We start from the raw sequence: 13,013 nt of genomic DNA on the forward strand, positions 1-13,013 counted from the left end.
TTAATGACTGTAATATTAATAGTTTACCTTAATGACTGTAATATCAGTAGTTTACCGTAATGAATGTAATATCAGTAGTTTACCGTAATGACTGTAATATCAGTAGTTTACCGTAATGAATGTAATATCAGTAGTTTACCGTAATGAATGTAATATCAGTAGTTTACCGTAATGAATGTAATATTAGTAGTTTACCTTAATGAATGTAATATCAGTAGTTTACCGTAATGAACGTAATATTAGCAGTTTACCGTAATGTATGTAATATTAGTAGTTTACCGTAATGTATGTAATATTAGTAGTTTACCGTAATGACTGTAATATTAGTAGTTTACCGTAATGAATGTAATATCAGAAGTTTACCGTAATGAATGTAATATTAGTAGTTTACCGTAATGACTGTAATATTAGTAGTTTACCGTAATGAATGTAATATCAGTAGTTTACCGTAATGAATGTAATATCAGTAGTTTACGTAATGAATGTAATATCAGTAGTTTACCTTAATGAATGTAATATTAGTAGTTTACCGTAATGACTGTAATATTAGTAGTTTACCATAATGAACGTAATATTAGTAGTTTACCGTAATGAATGTAATATCAGTAGTTTACGTAATGAATGTAATATTAGCAGTTTACCGTAATGAATGTAATATCAGTAGTTTACCGTAATGACTGTAATATTAGCAGTTTACCGTAATGTATGTAATATTAGTAGTTTACCGTAATGAGTGTAATATTAGCAGTTTACCGTAATGAATGTAATATTAGTAGTTTACCGTAATAACAGTAATATTAGTAGTTTACCGTAATGAACGTAATATTAGTAGTTTACCGTAATGAATGTAATATAAATAGTTTACCGTAATGACTGTAATATTAGTAGTTTACCGTAATGTATGTAATATTGGTTGTTTACCGTAATGAATGTAATATCAGACATTTTAACCTCAGTGTGTAAAATACAGAGAGATTAGATTAGATTACTTTTTTGATGTAATCTAACACAAAGTACTCAGTTGTTTAGTTACATTTTGATAAAAGTAATCACTTATTGTACTCACAGCATTAACGTTGTCACTAGTTATCTTCCATACAGTGTTTTCTGCTGTAACTCAATATATTTATTAACTTCTTCCACTAGAAGCTTTAATTCCATCAGATCATATTTCTGCTCGTCTAAACTCTCCAAGACACTAAACTCTCATTTAAACATGACACAGTTTCATTCCTCTATTAATGATGTTAGGTGTAAGTGTAGTAGCAGTAATATCTCTCAGGTCTCTGGTGTTTAATCATCTATAAACTATAAACTATAAACTATAAACTATAAACTTGTTGTATCTTGTCCGTTCTGTCTCTCAGGTCTCTGGTCTCAGCGTCTCCTCAGCTGAAGTCTCGTCTGGAAGCGGCTGTTAAAGGAAACCAGGAGAGTCTGAATGCTAAAGCTAGCAGCGCTAACTCCGCCTCCCGCAGCGGCGCCAAGTCCTCGCCAAGCATCACGCTCAAAACCAACTTCCTGTGAGGTCTCCGACTTCCTGTGAGGTCACCGACTTCCTGTGAGGTCACCAACATGGCGGAGAGAGGGACGGAGGTTAATCCCACATAGCGTGCTGCATTCACTGTCCCCTGGGACAAAACACTACATGTACTGAGTCTGATGACAGGAAGCAGACACGCTGCCATGTTGGAGGAGTGACATCACACCGTCATGATTACATCACCATGATGTCATCCTGAGCCTTCCAACATGGCGGCGTTTCTCTGTGTGAGCGCTAATATAAACTCTACAGACAGATTACATCATTACATCACTACATCATTACATCACTACATCATTACATCATCACTATATTACATCATTACATCATCACTATATTACATCATTACATCATCACTATATTACATCATCACTATATTACATCATCACTATCATTCATGTTCATGTTAAAGAACCAAACTGCTGCTTTTAGTTTTATCCCAAAAACTATCAAATATCTAGACCAGTACTCATATCTAGACCAGTACTCATATCTAGACCAGTACTCATATCTAGACCAGTACTCATATCTAGACCAGTACTCACATCTTGACCAGTACTCATATCTAGACCAGTACTCACATCTAGACCAGTACTCACATCTAGACCAGTACTCACATCTAGACCAGTACCAGTATCTATTCCAGTTCTAATACCAGTACTAATATCTATATCAATACCAGCACTGTTACTCCTACAGTGATCTTAGTCCCTGAATGCAGCACTGAGTGTCCCTGAACGCACCGTGACAGCGAGCAGAAGCTTCATGTTTCATTTTACAGCAAAACATTTTTTATATTTTTGGGATAAAAAGAAGAAACATCAGCGTGGTTCTTTTCTTTAGTGTCTGACTCATCAAACATCTTCTAATACGAGTCAGACTGAAGCTGCTGTCTGTTATTGATCCACTTCAGTCAATCAATCAATCAATCAATCAATCAATCAATCAATCAATCAATCAGTAACGAGGGGAAACATTAAATATCAGCTGGAAGGTTTTGATCTGAAGTTATAAATCAAATGAAATGATTCATCTAAATGTTTTTACACTCATCAGTTTTTAATATTATTTGATCTTTTTTAAATAAATATGAATGATTTTATTCTGTTTGAATGGTTCAGAGTCCAGAAAATGTGAAAATCTTCATTTTTGATCATCTGAACATAAAGTTTAAAAAACGCTGCAACAGAAAGAAAAATGAAGATATTAATAAATATATGAGATTATTTTATAAATGAAGCTGAACATGTTTAAGGTTTAATAATAAACTTCATGAACACAATATAAAATAAAAGTCACTCATAAAAAATTTCAAAATAAAAGTTCAGTTTTAAAGTTTTAAATGTAAAAAGTGAAAGATTAAAGTCAGATATGAAATATAAAGTATAAAAGCAGAAAGACTTTTAAAGAGTTCAATCAAATAAAATGATTTTACAATAAAAGATAAAAATATTAATAATTCATTATTTTATTATAAATGATTCTACATATCAGCCCTGTGATTGGCTCCTCCTCCTCTTCCTCCTCCTCCTCCTCTTCCTCCTTCTCCTCATCCTCCTCTTTCTCCTCCTTCTCCTCCTCTTTCTCCTCCTTTTCCTCATCCTTCTCCCATTCGTCCTCCTCATCCTCCTCTTTCTCCTCCTTTTCCTCCTTTCCTCCTCTTCCTCCTCTCCTCCTCCTTCTCCCATTCCTCCTCCTCTTCCTCCTCCTCTTCCTCCTTCTCCCATTCCTCCTCTTCCTCCTCCTCCTCCTCCTCCTTCTCCTCCTCCTCTTCTTCCTCTCCTCCTCCTTCTCCCATTCCTCCTCCTCCTCTTCTAACTCCTCCTCCTCATCCTTCTCCCATTCCTTCTCTTCCTCCTCCTCCTCTCCCTCCTTCTCCCATTCCTCCTCTTCCTCCTCCTCCTCTCCCTCCTTCTCCCATTCCTCCTCTTCCTCCTCCTCCTCTCCCTCCTTCTCCATTCCTCCTCTTCCTCCTCCTCCTCCTCTTCCTCCTCTTCCTCCTCCTACTAATAATTAATCAGTGTATTAGCAGCCAGTGAGAGTTAAGCTCCACCCGGCTGGAACCAAACCTTCAATAAAACAAGCAGCTCATATTTAACTGCAGCTGTTTGAATGTTAATAAAATAAAGAAGAAGATTTTAATTCTTTCTTTTATTATTTTTATAGAAGTTGTTTTTAGTGTTTCTTTCACGGGTCAGCCTGAAGACTCTGTGTGTGTGTGTGTGTGTGTGTGTGTGTGTGTGTGTGTGTGTGTGTGTGTGTGTGTGTGTGTGTGTGTGTACGGCAGCCTGTAAAGGTCAGTGTATTAATCCATTATCAGCACTTTAGTTTTAATAACACTACGACGTCTGAACTTCACTTTCAGTTTGATTCAAAGTTAAAAACATTTAAAAAGTGTCGACGGAAGTTTGAAGATTGTTTGTTTCCTTTCATCCTTTCATCCTTTCATCCTTTCATCCTTTCATCCTTTCATCGTACCCTTCATCACACACACGCTGAATATTAAACTGCAATAATCATAAAGTAATAATAATAATAATAATAAGCAGGTGAGTCGCTCGCTTCAGTCTTCCAGCTTCTCTGCTTCACACAGCAGCCGAGTGACAGAATGAAAGAAAGAATGAAAGAAAGAATGAAAGAAAGAAAGAATGAAAGAATGAAAGAAGCTCTTTTTTTAACACAGTGAGTAAATAAAACTTGTTTTTCTTCTAATTCTGCTTCCTGTTTTTATTATTAATCAAACACAGATGATGATGATGATGATGATGATGATGAAGGTTTAAGATGTGTTTTTAGCTTTTTACTGAGTTTAATATTAAAAAACTTAAATTCATCATAAATGTCTCAACATTAAGGTAATTATATATCTATATTATAAACATTAAGGTAATTATATATCTATATTATAAACATTAAGGTAATTATTTGTGCCTATATTATAAACATTAAGGTAATTATATATCTATATTATAATCATTAAGGTAATTATATATCTATATTATAAACATTAAGGTAATTATTTGTGCCTATATCATAAACATTAAGGTAATTATTTATGTCTATATTATAAACATTAAGGTAATTATATATCTATATTATAAACATTAAGGTAATTATATATCTATATTATAAACATTAAGGTAATTATTTGTGCCTATATTATAAACATTAAGGTAATTATATATCTATATTATAATCATTAAGGTAATTATATATCTATATTATGAACATTAAGGTAATTATATATCTATATTATAAACATTAAGGTAATTATATATCTATATTATAAACATTAAGGTAATTATTTGTGCCTATATTATAAACATTAAGGTAATTATATATCTATATTATAATCATTAAGGTAATTATATATCTATATTATAAACATTAAGGTAATTATTTGTGCCTATATCATAAACATTAAGGTAATTATTTATGTCTATATTATAAACATTAAGGTAATTATATATCTATATTATAAACATTAAGGTAATTATATATCTATATTATAAACATTAAGGTAATTATTTGTGCCTATATTATAAACATTAAGGTAATTATATATCTATATTATAATCATTAAGGTAATTATATATCTATATTATGAACATTAAGGTAATTATATATCTATATTATAAACATTAAGGTAATTATATGTATATATTATAAACATTAAGGTAATTATGTCTATATTATAAACATTAAGGTAATTATATATCTATAATATAAACATTAAGGTAATTATTTATCTATATTATAAACATTAAGGTAATTATATATCTATATTATAAACATTAAGATAATTATTTGTATATATTATAAACATTAAGGTAATTATATATCTATATTATAAACATTAAGGTAATTATATATCTATATTATAAACATTAAGGTAATTATATATCTATATTATAAACATTAAGGTAATTATATATCTATATTATAAACATTAAGGTAATTATATATCTATATTATAAACATTAAGGTAATTATATATCTATATTATAAACATTAAGATAATTATTTGTATATATTATAAACATTAAGGTAATTATATATCTATATTATAAACATTAAGGTAATTATATATCTATATTATAAACATTAAGATAATTATTTGTATATATTATAAACATTAAGGTAATTATATGTCTATATTATAAACATTAAGGTAATTATTTGTATATATTATAAACATTAAGGTAATTATATATCTATATTATAAACATTAAGATAATTATTTGTATATATTATAAACATTAAGGTAATTATATATCTATATTATAAACATTAAGATAATTATTTGTATATATTATAAACATTAAGGTAATTATTTGTATATATTATAAACATTAAGGTAATTATTTGTATATATTATAAACATTAAGGTAATTATATATCTATATTATAAACATTAAGATAATTATTTGTATATATTATAAACATTAAGGTAATTATATATCTATATTATAAACATTAAGATAATTATTTATCTATATTATAAACATTAAGGTAATTATTTGTGTCTATATTATAAACATTAAGATAATTATTTGTATATATTATAAACATTAAGGTAATTATATATCTATATTATAATCATTAAGGTAATTATTTATCTATATTATAAACATTAAGGTAATTATATATCTATATTATAAACATTAAGGTAATTATATATCTATATTATAAACATTAAGGTTAAGGTAAGATTTTAAGAATATGGCAAATTTATTTTACTGTAGACTATCCAAAAGGCTCAAGAAGAGTCCCAGAGGCTGGACGATTTGAGGAGAGAGCTTGGGTGTCCTGAGAGCATGGTGGAGCAGTGGGTACAGGATGTAGAACAATGGGCTGCTGATGGTACTGTATTTTATTTATTCATTAATAATGTAAGATGATGATCAATTGAATAACTGAGGCTGTATGCTCTGCTTTGCTATGCATTACTGAATGAAATATGAAATGTTTACTTATATTTTATTGTTGTTGTTTTTCTCAAGATTCTCTAGGTACCCAACGCGATGACCAGCAGAATCTTCAGCAGTCCATTGAACAAATGTTTGTCAGCGTGCATCACAAAAAAGCCAGCCTTTATACTCAGACTGGTATGTCGAAAACGCATGTAATATTTCTACCATCTGATGTCTGCATACACACATATGCATCATTTCTGTGGTTTCTAACTTTATAGATAGCAACAAAATTAGACATTTGCGGCGAAGGAAATTAAGAGAGGACAAGAAGAAACTGCTGGAGACAATCAACCTCTATAATGGGCAGGTGTCTAATGAGGAGCAGATTGATGTGGTGAAGGTGGAGAGCAGACTCGCTGTGGTTGGAGGAGACAGTGGGGCAGATCTCATATGGCCATGGGAAATGCACAGCAGTGGTATGGGACAATTTTTCTTTAAAGTGATAGTGAGTCTGTGATCATGGTTGAATAAATTGATGATATGACGTATATGCTACTCTATACATACAAGTATGCCACACAAAAGATCTTGCTCACTTCAGTGTTAATTCTGTAATGTTTGGGCAGATGTGGTGTTTTTGAGTGTCATTTCTATACTTTTCAAATACTTGTTGCCGTTTGGATCTACATTTTTTGTGTATGTATGTATAGCTCAAAGTTGTTGATTGAATGTTGTTTGTATTGTTTCAGAATCCATCAATATCCTCACAAAAAAGAACATTTTTGATGCGTTAATGTCAAAAATGAGGCTCCAGGAAGAAAGGGTCATTGTGGTGAGGGAGATGAGGCAGCACTGCACCTACCTCAGAGGTCTGGCAGAGAACATCAGGGCAAAGATGTTAGAAATGTCCGCTGTCAGGAGCAGTGGTAAGTTAACTTTTATCTCCTTGCAGCTACGGTTTGGGGCATACTATGGATTTGCACCCATGTACCACACTTGTACCACCACTACAGATCTTAGTTAGGAACCTTACAAATGTTCTGATTTTAGTTTTTTCAAATTTACTGTCCTAATTCCTGACCACTACAGGAACAAACCTATTGATTTTTGAGGGTGACATTTACCCTGGCACAGTAGTCTTGGACTCAACCATAACTAGATAGGATAGGTTCAGACGTCATACTGATCATAAAAAGTGTCTAGTAGTGTTTTGAATTCCTTGTGTCAGAATGTAAATTCTCGACTTCTTCAGTAAAGTGGGTAAAGGTCTAGTTGAACATCACAAACGCACTGAAATTTTGCCTCTTACATTTTTCCTTCTAGGAAGTTTAAGTGAAGTGGGACATCGTGGGCTACAGTGTCTGCTTCAGAAAAGGCTTGCCAATGTGGAAGACAAGTTCCGGCTTGTATGTGCAAGCTACAGCCAGGCCCTGGGACCTAATGCTGCGTCTTTGCTGGAGGACTGGCCCCAAGAGACACCAGAGTGCCACAAAGAACTGAATGACAGTTCAGAGGACAGTGACTTTGAGGCAGTCTGAATCTGCTTCTTGACATGAGGTGTATGCCAATTCTGATTGGACTGCAATAATAGATTGATTTATTGAGTTGGAAAACAGTTAGTTGCAGTCCTGTATTACTGTGGCATCTATTTGTGTTGTATTCTTTTTATTGTAATGCACTCTGTTGTAGTGGAGTATTGTGTGTTGTCAGTGCTTTTCTTTATTTAAAGGAATTTTATACTCTGCTGGATGTAATATATTTCATACTGTGTGCTCCAGTATGATGTCATTCATGGTGATAGTGTGACTAATCTTTGGAATGAGCCACTTATGTACATGTCACAACACAAAAAAACCTTTCCAAAACATACACTTGATCAATACCAATGGTTGATTCTTGAGTGTAGTATTTGCAGTCATTACTGTACCAACTAAAGGAAGTAGTGTATCATACCATTACATCAGATATGTATAAAAATGTGTTCCAGTACTTGTAAACTTGTTCATGCTGAAGTGTATGATAATAAATTTTGTTGAAATTGTTTTTTTTTTTCTATTTGTAACACAGTACTCCAGTTATTTTATTGATTTATTTTTGGTAGATTATAGACACAAATAAACAATCATTACTATTGATATTATTATCATTAGTAGTAGTAGTAGTAGGAATAGGCACATGATGCACTGTTACTGTTGACAAAAACTATGCAATAAGACTTTAGTCAAAAAGCCTATGAAAGAAATTCACTATGTGATTGATTGAACACATTTCACATTATTTTAAGAGGCTGTCCTCCCCTAGGTCGTTTGTACATGTAGTTTAAAAGTCTTCCTCAATATAAACACACACTCCATGCGTGTGCATTACATCTCTATGTATTTGCACTTGTCATTTTCATATATTTAATGAAACTGGGCTTTCCATTTGGCATTACATCCAACCCCTACTGTTGCATAATCATGAAAAAACAAAAAATATCCAGGGTAAATAGTTTGTATGACTGAGAAAGGGTCTAACCCTAACCCTAATCCTAAATAAAGCACTTTAGGCCTTCTTCAAAACCTCTAGTACTCCCCTAGATTGTCATCAGTATTACAATCTCCTAAAGTGACTAATTTTGGTCCCTAATTCCACTAATAAATGACAAATAAACAAACAAACAAACAAGAGATTCATTTTATCAACTGGTCCTTCAAAGTGCTCTTAGAAACTAAGCCTGGGATATGGCTTGGGTTAGGGTTAGGGTTAGGGTCTGTGAAATATAAAAGTTAAAACTTTGTAATTGTCCAAATACATCATTGGAAAGGTCTTGGCCTGGAGAGTAACATATGTCAGTTTGAAGACTCTACATAGCTCCTGCTTTGAAATATTGACCTTCAAACCTTAAACTTGGTGCTTATAGAAAGCTTAAATTAGGGTTGTAAAATAGGGTTATGAAATGATATTTCTACTGAATATATCAAATATCTGGTACAGCCGAACTAGTAATCACACTGTATCAAAATCATATATGTAAAGAAAAAGTACAGTCGTTGCTTAACAGCTGCTATTTCCACTAATATCTTATAAATTGCGATTTGGGGGCGGTAGTTTTGGGTCCTAAATTAGGGTTGTAAAGTAGGGTTATGAAATGATGTTTCTACTGAAATTATCAAATATCTGGTAAAGCAGAACTAGTAATCACATTGCATATAGATGATATTTGTTAAGAAAAAGTAAATATGTTGCTTTATTCCAGATTTTAAAAAAAGCGGGGGGGGGGGGGGGGTTCCCTTCTGGGAGCGCATGACGTCACTGGGAATGCCCACTACAATACCAACGACCGTATAGGTCGTTGGTATTGGAGGACTTATTGTATTTTAATCATATCAGAGCAAATCATAGTATAGTATGGCCAGAATGTTTTATACAGACAAAGAGTGTGAAGAATGTATTTCTATATTTAACAAAATGTAGTTATCATGAATTCAAATGATAAATAAGACTTACTTTATTCATCCCCAAAAGGAAATTCAAATGTCTGTCAGCTCATTTATTGATCAAAGACGTGAAAAAGCCTGATGACTGTAGATACATAATATCTACTGTATCTCTGAGTCCTTCAGTGGAGAGAGAGAGGAGCCTGTTGTTTCTTTGGTCCATCAAGGTGCTAAGTGGCTGACCTTTGTCATTCAGGATGGCCTCCATCGTCTTCATTGTGTGTCCCCCACATCCCCCCGATAGCCTTCCCATATTATTATCTCCAAGAGCAATGTACCAATGATATTAAAGATGAAGACTTAATTTGGTATTTCTTTATTGAAGAAAGTACTGCAAATGAATACTCATTGCTTCAAGTGGCAATAATTGTTGTGCAAAAAAAAAGTCACGATACATAGGACAAAGTGCAAAAGATATAGAGCTTCAAGTGGCAATGGAGAGGTTCAGGCCCACGTGGTCGTCATTTTTATGTTTGAACAGAAACAATTAAGAACAAAAAAATAACAAAACAACATGACAAACACAAGGGCACTGCAGTCCATTCTGCACTTTGGCAATATTAGCAAGTGGTGTCTTTCTCCGGCACCCACTCCAATGGCCAGTCCTTTCCACTGTAACAAAAAAAAGAAAGCAACCAAAGTGTCATTTTTGGTGGGAATGTCTGTAAACATAACTTTTAAATGAATATCATATACAAACATGTATCATATACAATCATATTAGCATGTACAACAGTCATCCACTAATAAAATGAATAAAGTGAGATTAATGCAGTGATGCAGTGATGGACAATTTTAGGATTTTTAAATAAGCCTCTTTCTGAGTTCTGTACAATGGTGCTGTTAGCAGAGAAACATGATAGATGTTTTAGAATTTCTGACTGAGACAATGCAGCCACTTTATATTCAATGACACTACATTCACAGGGTGGACTAAACCTACATGGCTTTATTTATTTTTCACATTTCTCCTAGAAGACTAATAGATTTTATATAATGTAGGCTATTTCAGCACTGAATGTTTAGTGTGGGGATAATAATTTAGTCAATATTGGGCATGAATAGATTATTGGTGTGCATGTGAATGTTCTCAGTGTTGGTGTCAAATAAAATATACAGACTGGAGACAGATTAGGAGAAAACAACATAACATGTAAACTATATGGCGACTCTAACTGGCTATGTGCTGCAAATCAGTAGTCATACATACCAGAGTTTGCACGGCTCCCACTCCACCAGCTTCAATTTTTGTCCCTAAAAAAATAAAAGAGACTTTTTCAGTTCAAATCTTTGACTGTACCACTGTCTTGAAAACTTACACAGATTACAGAAAAACTATCAGCAATTTTTGACTGGAAGATTCTCTAACATGAGACTTTCTAGAAAAAATGGAGTTCAGAGGTTGCTTTTATTGACTTTTCCACTATATGAAATACCAACAGTGATAGACAAGAACCAAAAGAGCACTTGAACAGAGTAATTTCACAGACAGAATATTATCATTTTGAATTCCTTATGATTACGGAAGCAGGTGAATGACTCTGACTGTGTGTGATTATTGAACCTTTACAACTTTGCATTTGGCAACCCTCTTCACAGGGTAGAAATCTTGGCTCCCTGACACTGTATGTGGGCATTCTGAAAGGGAAATATGAAGTTCAAAAATCTTAATACTACACTAAACCTTTACAGACTGGTTTTTATTGTAGTTATTCTGGTACAGAGCTTGCATGCATCACTGGTAAATTACTGTAATCAATGGATTATAGAGATGGGTGATAGGATAAATATATTGGCAATCAGTACTCAAATCAATTCAAATTACTGTTTCATGGAAGTGTAGAGCACTTCACAGCAGAGACTAGGGTATTTTTGTCTTTGACAACCAAGATCACTCCAAAATCATGTGTTACTAGACATGTCTGTTTACAAAGAATGGACACACTTACTGTATGAATTACGGGAAATGTGCAATGAGACCAGTGGGGAAAATAAAAGATTACAGTCTCATTCACTGTCAGCTAATGCTCTTACGAACATCTAAACTGAGAGCAAGTGATGACCAAGACTAGATCAATGCAAATCCCACACTACAGTACAAATTTAAAATTAAAGGTGGAGCAATCAAACTGTAAGCACATTCATTTAGAGTGGAAACAATGAATCAACTATTGCATTAATCAAGTATCATTTATTTCATTATGAATTTAGCCTCTCAGGTGTGAATACGTTTTAGTTTCTTTACTCCTCTATGACGTGTACTGACTGGACACTGACACTACTATGGACAAAAAATATTTGATTACTTCATTGTGTTTTTTGGAAAACAATGACAAATATGTACATATATTTTTTAACCATATTCTGACATTTATGGGTTTACATTATGACACACCTTTCCTTTTCCGTTGGAGCACTGCACTGGGAGCTGGACAGCCTTCTTCCACAATGTCATCTATTACAGGAAAGGATATAAAATAAGTGATCATGATTAAAAACTATTACATCAATGTGAATAACATAAACAATAAAATATATCAGTTTACAATTGGAGAATGCTCTTAATGTGTCAAAAGGTATTTACATTTTTTATAGATCCAGTGATTTTCTATTGCATCAGAGATGTCTGGCAATTTTTATGCTCTTCATTGGGGATTAATGGCAGCACACAGTGAACACACCTTAATTGTCCCCAGTCATTTTATTTATGTCTTTCTATTTTTCTGTACTTTGTTTTTATTATGGTGGGGTGGGGGGTTAATTGTATGTTTTAAGTTTCTCAAATTACATGTTTTTCTGTTTTATATAAAGCACATTGAGTTGCCATTGTGTATGAAATGCGCTATATAAATAAAACTGCCTTGCCTTAAGGATAACCTGGCTTTAGCCGGCTAATACAAACATTTCTAGCTGCCAAATTACTGAATTACTTGTACATTCCTTTTGGACTAACATTATCGCAGTGAAGGAATTGATACACAGTGGATGATTCTACAGCACCATAGTTGTACTTCATATTTCACATTTAATTGTCAAATCTTCCACATCCACGTTAATAACACAAATTACTTAAAT

The 13,013-nt window shown here is 32.8% G+C and overlaps 1 protein-coding gene across 1 annotated transcript in view; it reads left to right on the forward strand.

Annotated features, from left to right (window-relative positions):
- Positions 1–1,886, forward strand: part of heatr5a (HEAT repeat containing 5a) — a 56,623-nt gene extending 54,737 nt beyond the window's left edge. The window contains exon 39 of the mRNA XM_053336195.1: positions 1,368–1,886. Coding sequence (XP_053192170.1) covers positions 1,368–1,527 — 160 coding nt within the window. The 3' untranslated portion in view covers positions 1,528–1,886. The remainder of the gene's footprint in view (positions 1–1,367) is intronic.
- The last annotated feature ends 11,127 nt before the right edge of the window (positions 1,887–13,013 follow it).

The sequence above is a fragment of the Scomber japonicus genome, chromosome 16 (genome assembly GCF_027409825.1).
Source record: "Scomber japonicus isolate fScoJap1 chromosome 16, fScoJap1.pri, whole genome shotgun sequence".
Lineage (NCBI taxonomy): Eukaryota > Metazoa > Chordata > Actinopteri > Scombriformes > Scombridae > Scomber > Scomber japonicus.